The 24,562-nt window shown below is 39.3% G+C and overlaps 1 protein-coding gene across 1 annotated transcript in view; it reads right to left on the bottom strand.

Moving 5' to 3' along the window:
- faf1 (Fas (TNFRSF6) associated factor 1) overlaps positions 1-24,562 on the bottom strand; it is a 329,838-nt gene that overhangs the window by 83,529 nt on the left and 221,747 nt on the right. The window contains exon 13 of the mRNA XM_073063028.1: positions 15,956-16,110. Coding sequence (XP_072919129.1) covers positions 15,956-16,110 — 155 coding nt within the window. The remainder of the gene's footprint in view (positions 1-15,955; positions 16,111-24,562) is intronic.

Below are 24,562 nucleotides of genomic sequence, written 5' to 3'. Positions count from 1 at the left end.
ATGTGAAAATAGCTATACAAAGTACAAAGTCAATTTCATTATCAAAGCACATGTATGTCATGATAAACAAACCTGTGATTCATTTTTCTGAGGGCCTACTCAACAAAACTATAGAGTAATAACTATAACAGGATCAATGAAAGATCAGCTGGAGTGCAGAAGACAACAAACTGTGCAAATGTAAATATATAAATAAACTGCAATAATGAGAATAAGAGATAACATGATAAAGAGTCCTTAAAGTGACATCATTGGTTGTGGGAACATCTCAATGGATGGGCAAGTGAGTGTAGTTATCCCCTTTGTTCAAGAGCCTGATGTTTGTGGGGTAGGACCTGTTCTTGAACCTGCTGGTGTGAGCCCCGAGGCTCTTGTACCCTCTACCTGATGGCAGAAGCAAGAAAAGAGCATGGCCTGGGTGGTGGGGATCTCTGATGATGGATACTGCTTTCCTACAAGAGTGTTTCATGTAGATGTGCTCAATGGTTGGGAGGGCTTTACCTGTGGTATAATGGGCCAAATCCACTATCTTTTGTAGGATTTTCCACTCAAAGGCATTGGTTTTTTCATACCAGCCTGTGATGTAGGCAGTCAATACACTCTCCACACTACACATGTGGGGACTGAATACACTTTTTCAAGGCACTGTACATCTTTTGATCCTATGTATGTCACTTCCTTCTAAGGATTTGATTCTCTGCCCAACTTCTTTCCGAAAGATATCTAGAACATGATTAGAGTAGTGAAGTGTTCAATTTGCTTATCATATAATATAAAACCTCAAACCAGAAATCAAATAGTAACATTGTGACTATACAAGAATGGGAGAACATGGAAAAAGCTGGATCAAGTTGTCCTTTGTTGGACAGCCAGTTGCTCAGACTTATTCACCATATGCTCCATACATCCATACTAACCTGGTAGTCAGATGTGTTTCCAATTATTTTATATAGAGCACAGAACATTATAGCACAGTACAGGCCCTTCAGCCCACAATGTTCTGCCAACCTTTTAACCTACTTTAAGATCAATCTAACCCTTGCCTCCTACATAACCTCCATATGCCCAAATGCCCATAGTGCATTTGCCCATACCACCATCCCTGGCAGGGCAATCCATGCACAAAGCACTCTCTATGCAAAGATTTTACCTCTGACCCTCTATTATTAGCTACTTCCACTCCGGAGAAAAGTCTCTAGCTATCCACTCAACGTATGCATCTTATTTTATACACCTCTCATCCTCCTTCACTCCAAAGAGAAAAGCCCTAGCCCACTCAACATACCCTCATAAGACATGCTCTCTAATCCAGGAAGCATCCTGGTTAATCTTCATCCTCTCTAAAGCTTTCACAGCCTTCCTATGAGGCAACCAGAACTGAATACAATACTCTGTGTAGTCTCAATAGAATCTTATAGAGCTGCAACAAATGCTCATGGATTCTTTGAGACAGCAAGATCCCTCTGCTTCTCCACACTAAGAATCCTGCTATATCCTTGTACTTTGCATTCAAATTCAACCTTCCAAAGTGAATCACTTCAAACTTCATCTGCCACTTCTCAGCCCAGCTCTGCATCCTGTCAATATCCTGTTGTAACAATTGACAACCTGCTACACAGATCTCTGTGGAAAGCCACTGGTCACCAACCTCCAGGCAGAATATGCTCCGTCCACAACCACCTTCGAATGGTTGCCAATTTCAAATTCACAAGTTTCTCTGGATCCTATGCCTCCTGATTTTCTGAATGAGCCCACCATGGGGAACCTTGTCAAATGCCTGACTAAAATCCATCTACAGCTCTACCTTCATCATTGTGCTTTGTAACATCCACAAAGAATTCAATCAGCCTCATGAGGCACAACATGTCCCTCATAAGGCTATGCTGACTATGTCTAATCAGACGATGCTTCTCCAAATGGTAATAAATCCTGTCTTTAAGAATCTTCTCCATTAATTTGCCCAATATTGAAGTAAGACTCACCTATAATTCTCAGGGTATTCCTCATCCTTTTCTTGAGCAAATGAATAAACTTTGCAACCCTAATCATCTAGTACTATTTCTGTGGCTGATGAGGATACAAAGATCATCAACAACGATGTTGCTATCTCTTCTCTCACTTCCCTGAGTAACCTAAGCTATATCCCATTCTGCCAAGGAAACGTCCATCCTTATGTGTTTCAAAAGTTCCAGCACTTGACACATTTTATCATATCAGCCTATTTTACGCTGTCCTCACAAACGTCAAGGTCTTTCTCACTGGTGAACACTGAAGCAAAATATTCATTACGAACCTATCCTATCTCTTCCAACTCCAGGACCATGTTTCTTCTTCTATCCCTGATCAGTCCTACCCTTACTTTAGTCATCTTCCTATTCTTCGCATGTGTAAAATCCCTTGGGTTTTCCTTAATCCTAGTTACCAAGGCCTTCTCACACCTCCTTCTAACTCTCATAATTCTATTCCTTCCAGACTACTTTGTAACTCTCAAAAGCACTGTGTTATAATTCCCTCCTAAACCTTAAGTACCCTCCTTCTTCCTCTTAACAAAATGTTCTACATCCTTTGTCAACCATGGTTCTTTCACCTTTCCATCCTTTCCCTGCCTCAAAGAGACAACCCTATCCTGAATGCCATACAAGTTCTCCATGAACAACTTCCGCATTTCCCTGAGTATACTTGTTCCCAAATTACACTCCCCATTTCTTGCCTAATACAGTTGCAAGTAAAAATTTGTGAACCTTTTGCAAATACCTGTTTCATTTGCATTAATTACTCATAAAATGTGGTCTCATCTTCATCTAAGTCACAATAATAAACAAACACAACCTGTCTACACTAATAACACAAAACATTTGTACTTTTCATGTCTTTATTGAACACATTGTTAAATCATTCACAGTACAGGCTGGAAAAAGTATGTGAACCCTTGACTTAATAACTGGTAGAACCTCCTTTAGCAGCAAAAGTTGCCACTGAATGTTTCCTGTAGCTGCTGATCAAACCTGCACAACAGCAAGGAGGAATGTTACACCATTCCTCCATATGAAAGTTTCAGTTCATCAATATTCCTAGGATACCTTGAACAGTTCTCTTCAGATCATGCCACAGCATCAAAACTTGGTTAAGGTCTGGACTCTGACATGGTCATTCCAAAGCATAATTTTCCTTTTTTTAAAAAAAAGCATTCTGTTGTTGATTTACTCGTCTTTCAGATCATTGTCTTGTTGCATCATCCAACTTCTATTAAGCTTCAGGTGATGTTCTGCTCCCCTGACATTCTCCTGTAAAATGTCTTGATACAATTTTGAATTAATTGTTCCCTCAATGCTTACAAGCTGTTTAGGCGCAGAGGCAGCAAAGCAGCACAAAACCGTAATGCTCCTTCCACCATGCTTCACAGTCGGGATGAGGTTTTGGTGTTGGTGTGCAGTGCTGTTTTCCCTCCAAATAGAGCACTATGTATTTCTGCCAAAAAATTCAACTTTTGCCTCACCTGTCCATAGAACGTTGTTCCAGAAGCATTGTGAAACATTCAGGCGCTACTTTGCAAAGTGGAGAGGTGCAGCAATTTTTTTTGGAGAGCAGTAGTTTCCTCAGTGGCATCCTTCCATGAACACCATTCTTGTTCAATGGTTTTCTTATAACGGACAAATGAACAGAGACTTTAGCAAGTTCTAGAGATTTCTGCAGATCCTTTGTTGTTACTCTTGGGTTCCTTTTCACCTCCTTCGACACTGCACATGTAATGCCCTGGTTCACATCTTTACTGTTGTGCTCTAAGTATTTCATTTAGCAGCTCTGTAAGAGCTGGTTGTTCTGCTTTCAATCTGTTTGGGTTATTGTTGAAGATAAGGGATGATGTGGAATGTGTGCCATCCCATTAGCGGGACGTTGTTCTTGATGAGGACAATAAAGTTGGTCTTGGGCTTTTGTTCGAGAGGAGATGAAAAGAGAAGACACTGGGGAGAACCGGTTGTAGCGTACAATCCGGTGGGAGACCTATTTGTCTGAGATGGATTGCGAGCGATGGTTGGAAGATAGTACGTGCTTTCACATTGAGCAAGGACCCAGAGTGTGAGTGACAGAGGAGTTCAAGATGGGCTCCAACTCGTGGATTTGACTGTTTAATTAGAATGGGTCCTTTTCCTTTTGTTATTCATTACTAACCCTTCAGTTAAGATTCATAAATGTAATTCCTTTAATTGTATGCAGTGTACTGTCTGTTATTTCATGATGTTAATTTGTAACAGGGTAGCAAATGACACAGCATCTGCACAAACCGAGGTTTGGGGTGGGATCAAGTGCACCTCAATCTCTAGTTTGGCAGGGCCGGAGACAGTCTTCCCTAGACTTATGCAGCCAAGGAAACCAGAGTGTTTCACACATTGTGCTCGTGATTTGATCTTTGCAGGACGCCAAGTCCTGCGGAGAGTAGCAACAGTAGTAAGGTTTCTTCCATTTGTAGACAACTTCTCTTATTGTGGACTGATGAACTCAGGTGTTTTGAAATGCTTTTGTAGCTTTTTCCAGCTTCACGCATCTCTATAATTCTTCTTCTAAGGTCCTTTGAAAAATGTTTTGATTGAGGCATGGCACACATAAGTTCAAGTTGCTTTTTACTGTCATTTTGACCAAAACTGCTGGTACAGTACACAGTAAAAAAACGATACGTTTTTCAGGACCATGGTGCTACATGAACAATACAAGAACTACACTTAACTACGTAAACTAACACAAAAACTACACTAGACTACAGACCTACCCAGGACTGCATAAAGTACACAGAACAGTGCAGGCATTACAATAAATAATAAACAAGACAATAGGCACAGCAGAGGTCAGTAGGTTGGTAGTCCAATGGCTTGGGGGAAAATCTGTTACATAAATAATCAGCTGAATGGCGGCGCCCGGGATTCCGTCCATTTCTGTACTCCCACCGAGTATTTCGTTGCCACAGATGTAGTCCAATCTAATGTCCATTTGAGAGTAGAATGGACGGGAGGGCTGGCCGGCTAGGGCTCACTTTTTTCCTGGCACGGACTCCTGCCCGCTTGCCTTGCTTCCGCTTCCTCGCACACCGCTTACGACATCTCCAACTCTGGCCACTGGCATCAGGCAACTCCAAGGACTGCAGGCCCAATTCCCTCAGCAAACCGAAGTTGCGCAATCTACCCAGCAGATTTTCATGAAGGTTTGTTTTTGGGTGATCTCTGTATTGTAGCAGTAACTGGTGCTGGTAGATAGTCACTCTGTTATCCATTGCCCTAAACCCTAATTGTGCCTTAAAATTAAATTTTAATTTAAGATTAAATTAAAAAAACTAAATTAAAGTAGTACCAGATCCAAAAGGCCGCTGCTGCCGTGTGCTGCGCCGCCTACTGGCAAATCAGATCTTTCTTGAAAAGGGTAGGCTCCATCAGTAACCTGAGTTTCTGTTTCATTTTTTATCGGCCAGGACACCTCTACAACCCACATCTCCAATCTCACCTCATTGACTGGAACACCTAACTCCAAATAGCTTTTGTAGAAGGCATTACCCTAGAAGTTTACATACCTTTGAACCTAGACTGTGACTGCTTAAATGTGTGCCTACAAAGACTTATTATACATTCCCAAACCAAAAGCCATGGATGAACCAGGAGTTACATCATCTGCTGAAAGCTAGATCTGTGGCATTCAGGGCTGACGACACAGGTCTGTGCTGGAAAACCAGGTCTGACTTGCAGAGGGCTATTTCAAGGGTGAAGAGACAATTTTGAATGAGGTTGGAGACAACATCGGATGTACGACAACTCTGGCAGGGTTTGTAAGACATTACTTCCTACAAAGCAAAACCAACAGTATGGATGGCAGCGATGCTTCACTACCAGATGAACTCAATGCCTTCTATGCCCGCTATGAAAGGGAGAAGATAAGTTTAGCTGTGAAGATCCCTGCTGCACCCAGTGACCCTGTGATCTCTGTTTCAGAGGCCAATTTTACACTGTCTTTAAAGAGGGTGAACCCTCGCAAGGCGGTAGGCCCTGACGGAGTACTTGGTAAGGCTCTGAAAACTTGTGCCAACCAACTGGCGAGAGTATTCAAGGACATTTTCAACCTCTCACAGCTATGGGTGTAAGTTCCCACTTGCTTCAAAAAGGCAACAATTATACCAGTGCCTAAGAAGAATAATGTGAGCTGCCTTAATGACTATCACCCAGTAACACTCACATCTATAGTGATGAAATGCTTTAAGAGGTTGTTCATGACTAGACTGAACTCCTGCCTCAGCAAGGACCTGGACCCATTGCAATTTGCCTATCGCCACAATAGGTCAATGGCAGACGCAATCTCAATGGCTCTTCACATGACCTTAGACCATCTGGACAATACAAACATCAATGAACAGGATACTGTTCATCAACTATAACTCAGCATTTAACACCAACGTTCCCACAACTCTGATTGATAAGTTACAGAACCTGGGCCTCCATATCTCCCTCTGCAATTGGATCCTCGACTTCCTAACTGTAAGACCACAATCTGTGCAGATTGGTGACAGTATCTCCTCCTTGATGATGATCAACACTGGTGCACCCCAGGAATGTGTCCTTAGCCCACTGCTCTACTCTCTCAATACCCATGACTGTGTGGCTAGGCATAGTTCAAATATGATCTGATGATACATCCATTATTGGTAGAATCTTAGATGGAGACGAAAGAACACATACCAATCCTCATAAAAGAATCAGAAGTGGAGAGAGTGAGCAATTTCAACTTCTTGGGTGTCAAGATCTCTGAGGACCTAACCTGGATCCAATATATCAATGCAGCTATAAAGAAGGCAAGAGAGCGACTATACTTCATTAGGAGTTTGAAGAGATTTGGCCTGTCAACAAATGCACTCAAAAACTTCTACAGATGTACCGTGGAGAGCATTCTGACCGGCTGCATCACTGCCTGGTATGGGAGGTGGGGGGGGGGGGGGGGGTCTACTGCACAGGACTGAAAGAAACTGCAGAGGGTTGTAAATTTTGTTGGCTCCATCTTAGGTACTAGCCTACATAGTACCCAGAACTCTTTCAAGGAGCAGTGTCTCAGAAAGGCAGTGCCAATCATTAAGGACCCCCCACCACCCAGGGCATGCCCTTTTATCATTGTTACCATAAGGTTGGAGGTACAGAAGCCTGAAGGCACACACTCAGTGATTCAGTGACAGCTTCTTCCCCTCTGCCATCCGATTCCTAACTGGACATTGAATCCGTGAATACTACCTCACTTTTTAGATATATATTATTTCTGGACACACAAAACAAATTCTGCCCCATCTAACCTTTTTGCACTGAGGTGCCAATCAATATTAGGGAAGCTGAAGTTACCCATGCCAACACTCCTGTATTTTAGCACTACTCCAAACTCTGCCTCTCGATCTGTTCATTGTTTCTGTTGCTATTGAGGTGGGTCTCGAATAGCCCCAATGTAGTGATTGCTTCCTCACTGTTTCTGACTTCCACCCATACTGACTCAGTATACAATTCCTCCACGGCATCACTTACTGCAGCGTGATATTATCCCTGATTAGTAATGCTACTTCCCTACTTCTTTTGCCTCCCTCCCTGTCCCTTTTGAAACCTCTAAATCCCAGAACATTCAGTAGCCATTCCTGGCCATGTGACAGCCAAGTCTCTGTAATGGCCACAATATCATAGTTCCATGTACTGGCCCATGCTCTAAATTTATAACCCTTATTTCTGATACTTTTTGCTTTAAAACAGACAGACTTGAACACATCCTGCTGACTTCCTCATGGTCTCACTACACACTGTGTCTACTTGTATATACCAACAACCCCGTTCTCTGCTCTATCATTGCTCTATCATGCTCCCATATCTCTGCCAAAAAAACAAACACTCCAAATAGCTCTTTCAAACCTGCCTGCAAGAATATTGGTCCTCATCCTGATTCCACAGTTGGGTCGTGAGGCTTAGCAAAATCTGAACAGCAACTCCTCTTCTATTTAGGAAGTTCCTCAGGAATAAAGATGACTTGCTCTGTTTTGTAAGTACTGAGACGGTTGATGAAACCAACATGGAAACCACACGACCTACCACAGATGGGGCAGGAAATGGCTGTTGGGTCAGTTATTGGATATACTCCTTCCAATATTTATGACGGGCTGTTGTAGGCTCCTGGTACATTGCCTCAAGGTTCTCAATACTGTCCCCATTGCTCCTTTTCCACTTCAAGTGATTGGGCCCTGAGCTTTCCAAAAGATAGTGGGGATGTCACATTTCTTCAAAGCTGCTGGGAGCGAATCCTTGATTTTTTTCCCCCTCTGTCTATCTGCTGATCTGTTTCCATAATAAAATTCAGCTTCCACCTACTTCTGCTGTAAAACATCCCACATGAGGAAGAAGTGTGTATCCATCCTGTCATTACCCATTATGATCTTGTAGGTTTCAATCATATTGTCTAAATTCTTCTAAATTCTAGCCTAGCTCATTCAACTTTTTCTCTAAGAGGAGTCACCTTTCGTTGCTGCAGATGTCCAAAGTAGCATATTGAGGCATAACTTCTCTACATAAGTATTCAATTCCTCTTGTAATAAAGAGAGGCATTATTAATTTTCCCAGTTACTTGCTGTACCTCCAAAGTAGCCCACCAGCCTTTTGTGCATCACACACTTAAGACATCCACTTTCCTACTCTCTTCTGCATCTCAAGAGCTAACTTTTCATTTGACTAAACAAATTGGATACGTTCACGTATCATAAACCATATATATGCCAGATCTTTTATCTCTGCAAGCTTCTCACTTACGTTTCACAATAAACTTTTCTATCAATTGTCATGTCTTCAGCAAATTTAGTAATTTTACCATTGATGCCTTCCTCCAGGCCATTTACAAAAGTTGTAAAAGCTGAAGACCTGGTACCAGTCCCTGGGGCACACTGCTCCTTATTGCTTTTCAATCAGAAAAGAAACAATTGTTTCCATGTAGCTAGTCAAACTTTTATCATGCCAATGTTACATCGAAAACCACAGTTTTACTTTCTGCATATTAAGAAATGCCTTACAGAAATCATAGTATGCTCACTGGTTCCATCATATCAACAGCACCCAATACTTCAAAGAATTCATATAAACAGGTCAAACAAGATTTTTCATTCAGAAAACCAAGTTGAATTTGAGATTCTAAGAGCTCTGATACAAAGATTTTAGTAGTTGCATCCAAACTTTCGCTATGGCAAATATTAAGCTAACTAGCCGGTAGGTTTATGTGAATGGTCTCTGCCTCTATTTGAAAAAAAATATTTCCCTAAATCTCAGGAAATTTGGAAAATTAAAACCAATGCATCAACTTTCTTACAAGCTATAGCTATTAAAACCTTAGGAGAAAGTCCATCAGGACCTTGAGACTCATCAGCTCACTGTTCAGAACCATTTTTCTGATGATTATAATTTCCCCAAGTTCCTCTCTCTCCTCTAATTCCTGATTGGCAGCTATTACTGGACTGTTAGTAGTAATCACTATAAAAGAGGCTGATCTAAGATACCCATTTGATTCATCTGCCACCATCTGACTTTCTATTATTAACCCTCAAGATTCATTTTCTATGGTATCACTACTCACTACTCATCATTGTTCTTGTTGAGTGCCGTTGAGTCATCATCAACTCATGGAAACCCTATGGATAGCATAGTTGTCCATAGGGTTTCCATGACAAGATATGGAAGTATCCGGCTCAGAGTCCAGTGCTAACGTCACTACACCACTGGCCGGCCCAATTTTATACTTTGTTTATAATTCATTATGATGTAGCAGGAGGGTACTTAGACCATCAAGTTTATGCTGGCCCTCAGAACAACCCCATACTCACACACATACTTGTAAGAAAAATTACGAAACCTCTGATTCTAATACCACCCATTAACATAAAGGAACTTTTACAGTGATCAATTAACAACAACTAGTTTTATTAGGTTGCGGGAAACCAGAACACTTAGGGGAAATCCACGTGGTCACAGAAAACACTACACAGACAGAACCAGAAGCCAGAATCAAACTGCGCCCAATATAACAGTAACTATTTCAAGATAGCTTTGTCACGTACACTAATTTCTTTTTTCCAAATTAATCAAGCTCAATTCAGTTTTGCCATCCATGCACTTCTTTATTAATCTGGGCTAGACAAACTGCTTGAGACAGGGAAATTCTATATGGTCCCTGCCTCAGGACATTCTGCCAACCTTTGACAGAAGGCAAAGGTGGAGGTGTAGCCTCACCTGCTATTACAATTGTTAAGGATTTATTACAGTTTTTCAATGTTTTTGATAAGAAGTGATGCTTAAAACTATTAAAATTGCTTTAAATAATCTTAAGTTAAAAGTTACTTAAACATACAAAATAATTCAAAACATTAAAATAAAGACAAAGTAACTCGATTCAGGTTACTACTCCACTCAATGTGGAATAGCTTGGATTGTTTTTTCAGCTTTTACTGGCATTTGGTAAAATAATATTTTTGTTATTTTAAAACAATTTTACTTAAGAATTCCATCAACTCTAGGTCTCTATAAAATGCAACTAAATCAAAATTGGTCATAATGAATCGAATTATGCTAGCCTTCTTGGAGAGACTGTCAACACTGATTTGCTTCCAGAGCAGTACATTTACAGACTGATCTGCAGCAAATCCAGGTAGACTGGGATGATGGACGTTATCATTTTGTGTCATTCAAGCAACAGTTTGCCCAGCATACATGGTCACATAGCTCGACTTGAATCTACAGTGGGTCCGTGCAGGCCCAGGGTGTACTTATTTGGGAGCAACTAAATATTTGCTGTTTCCTTCAGGAACACCAGCCACAACCAGCATGATTCAGCCTATAGTTACTGATTACAGCTTAAATGTATTTTATGTAGAATGAAAGTTGATGTTAATTTCAAGTGCACTTATTTTTCATCACAAAATATACCTGAGTTGTAAAAAAAACTTTACTAAAAATAAAACGCAAATAATTTAAATCATAATAATCATGTAAGTAACTAAAGAAACACTGAATGGTTTCTGCAGTTTAGTTGAAACATGACCATGCATTTCCATGACACGAAAAAAGAAAAGTATATTTTTTAACGGAAAATGTAACATGCCGCCTACCTGTAGGTTTGGGACATTTGTCTTCCCTAGTACTGATTGAGTTACACCTTGATTTACAATCCACAATGCAATCAAGAATGGTAGTAAACAACTACTAAAACCATTTTATCTAACATCATACAATTTTGTATTGTGGGATTACAGTATACTTTGTGTTATATGTATCCTTGATTGCCTAGCTAATAAAAATAATGATTAATTAATACTTAGAAAACACTATTATGTTCAGTATTTAAATCAACAAACACATGAAGCATGAAAAATGGTGGAAATATTATTCTCACCCCACCAAAAAAACACTGCAGAAATTATGAGTAGTTTTCTAAGAGCAGTGAACAATAAACAAGTCCATCTGAAACCTTATACTAATAAAGTCATTAGATGCTGCCCTGTTGATGGTTCTTTAGACCTTCTGAAGTTACAGGAATACATTAGCTTGCTTGTAAGGATACTGCTAAAGAATAAATGCTGTTGGCAGCATGTAGATCTGGTGTTAAACCATGCTGCAAATTGATCCAGACATTCTGTTAAAGCTGAGCTGATATCAAAAGCAGTGGAGAAAAGGAGAAAATGAGAGTGTCCAACGTAATTCAACAGTAATAGGAGCCCCAGAAAACCAGGAAGAAACAGTGGGAACTGACAATGGCTCCAGATGTTTTGGAATCTTAATCTTTTGTAAAATAGTTTGTAAAGGACTCTACTGGGGGAGCCTTAAATAAAGCTGATACTTTAACTACCTCTTTCTAAACACAACATGCACAGACGGAACGTTTAGATGACTACTCTACTGGAAAACAGTTCAGATCATGTGCCCCTCTACCTCTCTCAGAGAACAACAATTAAACTCCATCTGTTTCTTAACTACCTACAGCAAAATCCCTATTCAGTGTACTAAGCAGTGGAACAACATACAATTCTGGAAGCTGTGTCCCACACAGAAGCCCACACCTGTAGTGGATTTGCAAGTGGGTCAAACAGGACCAGCACGGTCAACTGCTCTCCAACCAGGCGTGCATCATTCAAAGCCTTGTTTGTGTCAAGGGTCAGCAGCTGTGAATATGGTTAATTACTTGATGATTAGGAATGACAGGTGAGGAAAACCTGCTGCTGCAAATGCTCAGGCAACTTAACACTATGGTTTACATGGCAGGTTCTGGAGATGAAGGGGTACAAATCTCAAAATACACTTATTATTGTCCTATAGCAATAAATATTTGATGATCAAAACACCAAATAACAAAAATTGCTCACAAATAACATTAGTTCTTTCTTCATTAAATGTGTGTTAATGACACTTCAAGGAATAATTAAATGTCACCAAACTCCCAAGAAAAATACAGAAAAGTAAATCATATTTAAAAGCTGCAAAACAGAAAAATAAAGAATGCAGCTGTTGCCAGTTGTTATTTTACTGAACAAACCTCCACTTCCATTTACAATAGTAAAAGTATTCCAAATAGTATTTTTCAATACTTTCCAGTGTCAACTAGCAAATGAAGTGGACTAAAAAAAAATCAATATTTGTTAATTAATTCAATTTTAAAGAAATCTACCAGTTAGAACAGACATTCACATAACTAAACTGAAAATCTGTGCCCACCAACTGACAGGGAGTGTTCAAGGACATCTTCGATCTCTCACTGCTGCAGTTGGAGGTTCCACCTGCTTCAAAAGGGCAATCATACAATTGTCAAAGAAGAGCAGACTGAGCTACCTCAATGAAGATCACCCAGTTGCACTCAGAGCTATTGTGATGAAGTGCTTTGAAAGGCTGGCCACGGCCAGAATCAACTCCCGTCCAAGCAAGAACTTAAACCCGCTGCAATTTGACTATCACCACAAAAGGTCTACAGCGATTTCACTGCATTTCCACTCAGACTTGGATCACCTGGAAAATAACAGTACCTTCTGTACATTGGGCTGCTGTTAGTTCAACAGCTTAGAGTTCAACAGTATCAATCAAAAAACTCCAAAGTCAGGGACACTGTACCTCCCTTTGCAACTGGATCATTGACTTCCTTACCGGGAGACCACAGTTAATGCAGACCGGAAATAACATCTCCTCCTCGCTAACAATCAACACTAGCGCATCTCAGAGATGTGTACTTAGCCCACTGCTCTACTCTCTCTCCCGTGCGGCTAGGCACAACTCAAACACCATCTATAAATTTGCCGATGACACAATTATTGTTGACAGGATTTCAGATGGTGATGAGGCATACAGGAGTGAGAAAGGTCAACTGGTTGAGTGGTGCTACAACAACAATCTTACATTCAACATCAGTAAGACCATGGAATTGATTATGGATCTCAGGAAGGGGAAATCAAAGAAACACACACCAGTCCTCAAGAGATCAGCAGTGGAAAGGGTGAGCAGCTCCAACTTCTTGGGTGTCAATATATTTGAGGATCTATCCTGAGCCCAACATATTGGTGCAATTACAAAGAAGCACAACAGTGGCTATATTTCATTACAAGTTTGAGGAGACTTCGTATGTCAAAGACACTCGCATAATTCTAGATATATCATGGGATGCATTCTAAATGGTTGCATCAACATCTGATATGGAGGGGCAACTACACAGGATTGGAAAAAGCTCCAGAAAGTTGAAAACACAGTCAATTTCATCATGGGCACGAGCCTAACCAGCAATGAAGACATCTTCAAAAGGCAATGTGACTCTAAAGTGAGGCATCCATCAGTAAGGACCCCTATCACCCATGACATGCCCTCTTCTCATTATTACCATCAAAGAAGTGGTACAGGAACCTGAAGACACACTCAACATTTTAGGAACAGCTTCTTCCCCTCCACTATTAGATTTCTGAATGGACCATGAACCCATCTGCACTACTTATTTAATGTAATATTTTAATACATATTTCATTTTATAATTTTCAGTATTTTAATTATGTATTGTAATGTGCTGCTGCCACAAAATAACAACATTCTGACCGAAACATTTGTACATAACAGAATTTACTGATATCTACCAGAACAGATTAATTACTATATAAAAGTAAATGCTGTTTTCATGCATAATATCTCACTTATAATAGTTTTTCACACTAAATTAATTTTCATAGTAATGGAATATTTTAGAAGAAACTTTTTGCTAGAAAAAGTGTATCTATTTAAAAAAATCATGTACCATCAATTATGCTGGTTGGTCCAAGAAATTAGCATGGTCAGAATTGTAAAGCTCAGCCAATATAATTAGGCAATGCACCAAATCAATTCCTGTTTTGTGCCTCATTCTATCTGTTCTTGTGTTAGGACAAATTTAATCAAATTGCCTTGATTAATGTTAATGTGGCCAGATAATAATGATTAGCATTTAATCTGTTAAATACTGAAATGTAATTCTTAAACAGCAATTTTTTAAGAAAGGGAGATGTTCAGAGCAACTCTAAGGTTGCAATCTCTTGCTTAATGATTGAAGTTAACAGGCAACATGGGTAAGAAAGACTTCACAGCTCCTTTTGTTCATTCATAGGAAGGAGGCCTAATTTAGGTAAGTGGCTGCCTGAGTAAAGTTATAACATGTAGCATGTAAGATTTTGAACTGTTAAGCAAGGAAGGAGGAGTTAGGAAAACTATTCTGTGCACCTACTTTGTTTATCATACCATGGATCTACTGTAATATGTTAAATATTAGCATGCAATGTAATCAGGAAATGTAAAAATATGTAACAAATTAAAGACAAAGATCTGGAGTTGGAACATGTTTAGAACTTAGTCATTCTGTATACTAAGCTGTAGACAGAGATAAGTTAGAATTCTCTGGTGAAAATGCAATCAATTCACACTTGATAAATCTTAGAAATGTGACATACAATTACTATTCAATCTATTTATGTTATTGATACATTGTTTTGGGGCAGATCCTGCAGCAGAACTGATGGAAAATTTAGCAAGTTTTCACCCAATTACTGTACTGCACAACATCAAGAATTGAGTTGTGAATATGTTCCAGGAAGTTATTCTTCATTTCCATGTTTGTTACTGCTATCGGGGGTTCTATCAATCAGGTCATTCTTAAAGTTGGGATAGCAAAGGTGTAAGACATTATTCGACTAACTTGAAAAGGTGCATGTTAAGACAACAGTGCTTTGTTTCCCAGGCTCTTGCTGTTTTTAAGCACATCCTAGCTCCATGTGCCATAACAAACAACTATTACTGAAGTACACAAAATGTGGTCAAATATGGACAAAATATTCTGTTCAAAGGAACCATTTCTTTGAGAGTAAGCTATTTTGCTTAATTTTTAAGAGTTTCAGTAATATTTTAGGAAAATTAATTTAATGGCTATATTTAAATCAGAAAATCATGCAATAAATTACATAAATATATTGTTATATATGTGTACTGTAATTCCCTCAAGGATATTCCAAAGAAAATATGGCTTTTAATTATTTATTCACTCAAATGCTTGGTTTCATCCTCTACATTAAACTCAGGTGAACGTCCAATATTTATTCACATTGTAAATTGTTTAAAAAGTTACCTCAAAAAATGGTATTTTTTCATGTTTGGCTTACAGATTTTGTATATACTTTAATACAATTCACTTCTCTGTCACATTAATGGCATTGTAGTTGTTGGACGTTGGAGAATTCTGGGAAGTGGTTATGTGACTGCAATAGTTTTCAGAGAAGAGGCATTTTCTTGCTATTGAAATCACCAGATCTTTGTGGGGAGCTCTTTTTTTTGAAGTAGTGAACATTTTTGCCACCTTGCTAATTCCTTGTTCAAGATCATTAAGTTCTCAAGAAAAAAAACAATTTAAGTTATGAACTAAAATTGAGTACCTTGCTCTGTTAGCTTCTCGTGTCACGTCCCATGCCCAAGTGATAAAATTTTGACTGAGGTAGGAGACAATAGATTCAGCACACAGTAGTTGGGAACAGAATACGTTTGTAAGAACACTGTCATCATGATGGAGGTAGATGGCGAGTAGCTTTCTCTGTTTAAAAAAAAGTACAGATTATTAATCTTAAAACTGCAAATATGAATTACTTGGCATTTTAAATTGCAGATATATGCAGTTGAAAATGTGAGTTAATTCACTTACGTGCACAAAACAGAAAAGCAATACTTTTTTTAAAAAAATGACAGAAATTGGGCAGTGTTGATGCTCAAAGTTCTAAGGCTTGCTTGTACACAAGTTCTTAAAAGCTAATTATAAATGGCACTGGAAATACCACAGCTGCAATATTGTCTTTTGGTCTACTAAAATGTAGTGGAGTGAAGATTCATTAAAAACTGCTTTGAGGAATATAAAGTTTGATTTTTGAGAAAAGTTAGGTAGATGAGGCCCATATTCTCTAGAAATCTTATTAAAACTGACATGGTGGATGCTTACCCTGACTAAGCAATCTAGATCTCAGTGCCATAATTTTAGAATAAAGATTATGCTGTTTGGGGTTGAAATAAGGAAACATTTCTTTTTCTCCCCCCCATTCACAGTGAATTTTTTAAATTCTCCAGCTTGAAGGGTTGTGGAAGCCAAGTCACTGAGTTTGTTCAATATAGAGAATGACAGATTTCTGGCTATTAAGGGAATCAAGGGATTTTGGAATAATACAAAAATGGCATTGTAGAAGATTAGCTATGATCCTCATGAATGGCAGAACAGGCTCAAGAGCCTGACAGACCAATTCTGCTCCTACCTGTTGTTGAGTAACTGACTAGTATTCTGACAAGAACGCTAACGGAGTAGTTAGGGAAGCAGTCTGTGGGATTCAATTTGCTTTTTGTTGATGCTGGTCATTGGGGTTTCAGTTGAAACTAGAGCTCAAAAATGAGAAGGAAGATATAGGAGGTAGAAAATGGCAGCAACTTTCCACAGTACCAGCTACATTGAACAGATCATCCTTCATAATTTCAGACACCTTCCACATGATACCATGTGGAAAAGGCACCCTGATATGCCCCTTGTAGCATTAAAAAGGAATAGTCTGTCTAATTTTTCTTTCTAAGCAATTGCAATATGTGGTAACTTTTTTCAACTCTGCTATGTGCTTTCTTTTTCCACAAGCAGTGATTGGCATATACCTTTAGTGTATCTATCTATCTATCAAACTGTGAATTCCAAACACAAAATGTGTGACTGCTTTGTGGAACATATTTTTGATTAGGTATGACCACAAATTTCCAGTTACTGACTTTAATCCTCTGTAGCATTCTCATTCTGTCACTACTGTCCTCTAACCTCCAACATTGTTCCAATTATAAACAGCACAAAACTGAGGAAACAGTACCCCAGTTTCTGACAAGGTTGATTAATACCTCCTATATTCAAGAGGGATTTCAATAACTTTAGAAATTTAGCATTTCCATTCCCAACTCTAGCATTCATTCCACATTCCTCCCATAATTTCAGACCCCTAATCTGCATTTACACCTCTCCCACACTGCCTTTATGCACCCTTGTAGTATTACTATGTTGTTTCACCTTGCAACATTTAATCTTCCTGCTTTCCATCATAAACCTGGCCCTTTGTTCCTTCCACCCTTGCCCACAATCTTTGAATTTTTCAACCACCTTTAGGAAGAATTATCAATATGACACATCAACTTCTAATTTTCTCTCCATAAATGCTGCCTGATGTAACAAAATTTTCCAGCATTTTGCTTTTATTTCATATTTCCAGCATGCATAGTAATTTGTGATTGTACTAATTTGTGTTGTGATATCCTGCGTAACATCATACAACAGTTTGTAGTTCTCACATTAATAGGTGTTAACAGAATACATTGACTGTAACAGATACTGTTATAAAGCTTCCAAATACCATATTACACAGAGCAAGTTTGTGCACATCAGTCACATTTCAAATCATTAAATAGATGAAGTTCACAAAATTCTTGGGAGTAATAGAACACAGACAAAACACAACCTCTGAGTAATACCAATCCCAGCACAATTTCATTCAAAATTAAAGTCTGTCCTATTAATTTTGAGATTTTAAATGGTTCAAAAATTCTGCATATTATTTCACATTTTCTGTAGAAAATCCCCACGTGGCTGGCAACATCACAGATCTTAGCTTCCTTGGTTTCAAGAGGTAATGTTCGTCCCCAAAATGAGATATAGGAAATAGATATTTGTCTTACTTTATGCAATGATTTGTTCAGTTTCTCTTGAAAATGGGATATTAATATTTAATTTTATGATGGAATATTGAAAAATTGTAATTAGTTTGCTGAGAAATATTATGCTTGAACCTAGATTATACTTGGATCAAGCCTTTTTTAAAAATGCAGACTAATTCTGCTAATTAGCAAATTGTTATACCATAACCTGTATAAATCAATCATTGATCAATTTAGTGTCAGCAAAAATAGCAATTCAATTTCAAAGGGCCTCTGATATATGAAATTATTTCAAAAAATTTATTGAATATGATTACATAATACTAATTATAAACAATACATATGGTGAATACAATTGTATTAATTGTTTTCTGCAATATTTGATGAAAGAACATTTTTTATGTGCTTAAGAAGAGCCAACATACTATGAAAAGGAATTATTTGAATTGCCTTTGAGAAAATCATAAGAGCACAGAGGAATGCAAATCAGGTTTGCTGGCTCATACAAATGATTCCATGCCTTGGCTCTGCAGCTTATAAAATTGACTTCCACAAGTAACATCAAGAGTAGTCATAATATGGGAAAACACAGAGCAATCAATTTTAATATAGGAAAATGACATAAACACCATTGAAAAAGTGATTAGCCTGATGAACTCTGTTAGTTGAGAGATGAGTTTTAGCTAAAATAATAGAACTCCCTTGGTTTTTAATCAGATGGTGGCAAACATATTTCTGGGTAGATTGGCCTTGAAATCAATCTTTCATAGAAATATAGAAAAACTACAGCACAATACAGGCCCTTCGGCCCACAATGCTGTGTCGAACATGTACTTAATTAGAAATTACCTAAGGTTACCCATAGCCCTCCATTTTTTTAAGCTCCATGTACCTATCTAGGAGTCTCTTTAGAGACCCTGTCGTATCCACCTCCACCACAGTTGCTGGCAGCCCATTCCATGCATTCACCACTTGCTGCATATAAAAGCTTACCCCTGACATTTCTTCTATACCCACTTCAAACTGTGCCCTCTCGTGTTAGCCATTTCAGCCCTGGGAAAAAGTCTCTGACTATCCACATGATCAATGCCTCTCATCATCTTATAACACCTATATCAGGCCACCTCTCATCCTTTGTTGCTCCAAGGAGAAAAAGCCAAGTTCACTCAATCTTTTCTCATAACGCACCCTCCCCAATCCAGGTAACGTCCTTGTAAATCTCCTCTGTACCCTTTCTATAGTTTACACACTCTTCCTGTACTGAGGCGACCAGTACTGAGCATAGTACTCCAAGTGGGGTCTGACCAGGGTCCTATATAGCTATAAAATTACCTCTCAGCTCTTAAATTCAATCCCAATATTGATGAAGGCCAATGCACCGTATGCCTTCTTAACCACAGAATCAACCTGCGCAGCAACTTTGAGTGTCCTATAGACTCGGACCCCTAGATCCCCCTGATCCTCCACATTGCCAAGAATTTTACCATTAATACTATATTCTTCCATCATATTTGACCTACCAAAATGAACCACATCACACTTATCTGGGTTGAACTTCATTTTCTGCCATTTCTCAGCCCATTTTTGCATCCTAACCTCTGTAATTGTAACCTCTGACAGCCCTCCACACTATCCACAACATCCCCAACCTTTGTGTCATCAGCAAATTTACTAACCAATCCCTCCACTTCCTCATCCAGGTCATTTATAAAAATCACGAAGAGAAGGGGTCCCAGAACAGATCCCTGAGGCACACCACTGGTCATGCAGAATATAACCCTTCTACAATCACACTTTGCTTTCTGTGGGCAAGCCAGTTCTGGATCCTCAAAGCAAGGTCCCCTTGGATCCCATGCCTCTTACTTTCTCAATAAGCCTTGCATGGAGTACCTTATCAAATGCCTTGCTGAAATCCATATACACTACATCAACTGCTCTACCTTCATCAATATGTTTAGTCACATCCTCAAAAAATTCAATCAATTACAAGGGACGTAAGGGACGACCTGCCTTTGGCAAAGCTATGCTGACTATTCCTAATCATATTTTTCCTCTTCAAACGTTCATAAATTCTGCCTCTCAGGATCTTCTCCATCAACTTACCAACCACTTAAGTACGACTCACTGGCCTATAATTTCATGGGTTGTCGCTACTGCTTTTCTTGATTAAGAGGCCAACATCTTCAATCCTCCAATCCCCCAGAACATCTCCCATCCCCATTGATGATGCAAAGATCATCGCCAGAGGCTCAGCTCCTCCCTCTCCTCCCACAGTAGCTTGGGGTACATCTTATCCGGTCCCGGAGACATATCCAACTTGATGTTCTCCAAAAGCTCCAGCACATCCTCTTTCTTAATGTCTATATGCTCAAGTTTTTCGATCCGCTGTAAGTCATCCCTACAATCACCAAGATCCTCTTCTGTAGTGAATACTGAAGCAAAGTATTCACTATGTATCTCTGCTATCTCCTCTGATTCCATACACTTCCTGCTGGCCTTAATAATCTTCTACATTCCTATCATTACCTAGGTTTTTGAACCTTTTGTAAGCTCTTCTTTTCTTCTTGACTAAATTTTCTACAGCCTTTGTACACCACGGTTCCTGTACCCTACCATCCTTTTCCTTTTTCATTGTAACGTACCTATGCATAACGCCACACAAATATCCCCTGAATATTTGCCACATTTCTGCCGTACATTTCCCTGAGAACATTTGTTCCCAATTTATGCTTCGAAGTTCCTGCTTGATAGCTTCATATTTCCCCTTACTCCAATTAAATGCTTTCCTAACTTGTCTGTTACTATCCCTCTCCAATGCTATGGTAAAGGAGATAGAATTGTGATCACTATCTCCAAAATGCTCTCCCACTGAGAGACCTGACACCTGACCAAGTTCATTTTCCAATACCAGATCATGTACAGCCTCTCCTCTTGTAGGCTTATCTACATCTTGTGTCAGGAAACCATCCTGAACACACCTAACAAATTCCACCCCATCTCAACCCCTTGCTCTAGGGAGATGCCAATCAATATTTGGGAAATGAAAATCTCCCACCACAACAACCCTGTTACTATTACACCATTCCAGAATCTGTCTCCTTATCTGCTCCTCGATGTCCCTGTTACTATTGGGTGGTATATAAAAAACATCCAATAAAGTTACTGACCCCTTCTTATTTCTAACTTCCACCCACAGAGACTCTGTAGACAATCCCTCCATGACTTCCTCCTTTTCTGCAGCCGTGACACTATCCCTGATCAACAGTGCCACGCCCCCACCTCTTCTGCCTCCCTCCCTGTCCTTTCTGAAACATCTAAATCCTGGCACTCTAAGTAACATCTAAATTCCTGCCCCTGAGCCATCCAAGTTTCTGAAATAGCTACAACATCATAGCTCCATGTACTGATCCACGATTTAAGCTCATCCGCTTTGTTCATGATGTACCTTGCATTAAAAATAGACACATCTCAAACCATCGGCCTGAGCGCATCCCTTCTCTATCACCTTCCAGTCCTTCCTCTTGCACTGTCTCCGAGCTTTCTCTATTTGTGAGCTAACAGCCCTTCCTCCGTCTCTTCAGTTTCATTCCCACCTCCCAGCAATTCGAGTTTATACTCTCCCCAATAGACTTAGCAAACCTCCCAGCCAGGACACTGGTCTCCCTCGGATTCAAGTGCAAGCCGTCCTTTTTGTACAGGTTACGCCTGCCCCAAAAGAGGTTCAATGATCCAGAAATCTGAATCCCTACCCCCTGCTCCAATCCCTCAGCCACACATTTATCCTCCACTTCACTCAATTCCTTTATTCACTATCGCATGGCACAAATAGTAATCCTGAGATTACTACCTTTGAGGTCCTGCTTCTCAACTTCCTTCCTAACTACCTGTAGTTTGTTTTCAGGACCTCCTCCCTTTTCCTACCTATATCATTGGTACCAATATGCACCACGACCTCTGGCTGTTCATCTTCCCACTTCAGGATATCGTGGACACGATCAGAAACATCCCAGACCCTGGCACCTGGGAGGCAAACTACCATCCGCATCTCTTTCCTGTATCCACAGAATCGCCTGTCTGACCCCCTATCTATAGATTCCCCTATTACTGCTACCTTCTTCGTTTTCCTACCCTTCTGAACCACAGGGGCAGACTCTGTGCCAGAGGCGCGGCCACTGTTGTTTCGCCCATGTAGGCCATCCTCCCCAACAGTACTCAAACAGAAGTACTTATTATTAAGGGGGACAGCCTTAGGGGTGCTCTCTAGTATCTGCCTTTTGCCCTTCCCTCTCCTGACTGTTATCCATTTATCATTCTCCCGAGGCCAAAAGAATCCTCCTTCCCCATCACCGTAGCAATACAACAGTGCTCTAATGTAGTATTAGACGGGTGCTCGACTTTTAAAGCAAGGCTTGAAACCACAACCTTTTGACCCAGAGCAGGGAGTACAACCAGAGTGCCAAGACTAGTATCCATTAACCATTTACCACAGAGTAATATTTTATATAAAAATGGGACGTAAAATAAATATGCTCATTTTTATTACATGTTTATAAAATCAGTCTGCAAAACAGATTTTTTTGTTGGCAATGCTACAAATATCCACCTGAAAATGACTACTTAAATATGAAGAAAGGCACTCAAAAGTAACATTTTGTTCATTACATATTAGTAGTTTTCTGTGTAAAAGCAACAAACCCTTCTACCCAAATAAAAACATGAAGTTTTTTCCCCTGCTGAAACAATGTCTAATTAGGATACAAAAACAACATATTGATAGCTCTGTGGCATTTAATTAAAAAGAGAGAGAAGACAGCCCCAGCCTTTCCTGTTGCTCATCCATTCTACATTTCAAAGCCCAGTGTGCAATATCCAGGTTACTCCACTAGAATCCCTGCTATTGTATAAAGGTTGTTAGAGAAGGAGGGCAAGGCTATGTTTACTCAATGATTAGGCTTCAGAATAAGCTTCTAGCTCCTAGAGAGACAGCTACCCACTCATTCATTGGGCCAATTCAAAAGCCTTGAGAGATTAAACAGCCATGCTGAGCAGGCAACCAAATACAGGCACAGAAAAAGAAATAAAATTCTTTAAAAACTCTTAGATGACTTCATTATTTTCTGCATACGAAACTTTAAGACAGTGTTTAGTTAGTGAAAAACCCACATTGACCTCTTCTAAACCTTTAATCTGTTCTTTGTAGCACTGTTGCTTTGTGGCAAGCGGATGGTTTCTTTCTCTCCTTTCTCTGGAAGCTATTAGAAAAGGTCTTGTGAAACTGTCACACAACTTAGATATATTCTCATTTCAGCTTCTCACCCATCAAATACTTCACAAGAAGAAGAAACAGTGCTTACTTACGCTGCATTTAGGATGATCCCAATGCATTTTTACTGCTAGTAGTGAAAAAAACAATCTGGTACAAGAACTTTTTTCATTTCAATGGAGAAGTCTGGTTTAACATTGAATATCAGATCATTTTAATTTATTGTCACCAGAAGATATAGTGATGTGCAAAAAAAAAATTGGATACCATCACATTGTAAGCATTTCTACTTTAAAGGAAACCTACAGTTAAAAAGCAGTTTCCATGTAGAGCGCAGGCAGTACAAAACTACTGATGCAGCCAAATTCAAAATGTGGAAAATACAGCTTCATTTATTAAGTTAAAACAGGGAGGTTTACAAACAGCCAGCACGTTCATTTTGCATGATGATTTACAATATTTCAACAAAATTGGAATTTGGTTTTCTAAACACACAATATTCTAGATTATTTGTAAAGAGCAAGTTTTTATTTTCCATTAACTCCAATTACTGTCAGGAGCCTCAGGTTTTATTCAAGAGAATATTATCTTGAGTTTCTAAACATTTGGGGGGATATGGTGGTTAGATTGTATATAATAGTTTCATGTATTGCTACAACAAATTCTGGTCTCACGTTGAAGTGTCAAGAAGCTGGAATACAAGGGAGAAGACTTTATTTCTATGTTTCAGAGAAACTAAATCCAGTAGTTAACTCTCTTCTTTAAAAATACATAAGAGGATTCAAAAAGCAACAAGAACCAAGAAACCACTCTGCAGCTGATAGTGGTGGCCAGTTTGTATGGGTTTTCCTATGTCATATCAAAGAGGTAAGATGGCCACCTCTATACCAAACTCCAACACATAAGAGAGCTTCCACTTGCTCTGACTCATAAAATGGCAGTGGTAAAGGCTTCAGAGAGCACACAGCAAAATACCAGCATAAAAGCAACAGGAACTCAATGGACTGAAAGCTCCTCTTAGTGCTGTAATAATTGTGAGGGGAAACTATGTAAATAA

This window comes from Hemitrygon akajei, chromosome 12, assembly GCF_048418815.1.
Source record: "Hemitrygon akajei chromosome 12, sHemAka1.3, whole genome shotgun sequence".
NCBI classification, from domain to species: Eukaryota; Metazoa; Chordata; class Chondrichthyes; order Myliobatiformes; family Dasyatidae; genus Hemitrygon; species Hemitrygon akajei.
The sequence above is the reverse complement of the archived record's forward strand: the minus strand, read 5'-3'. Positions and strand labels throughout refer to the sequence as shown.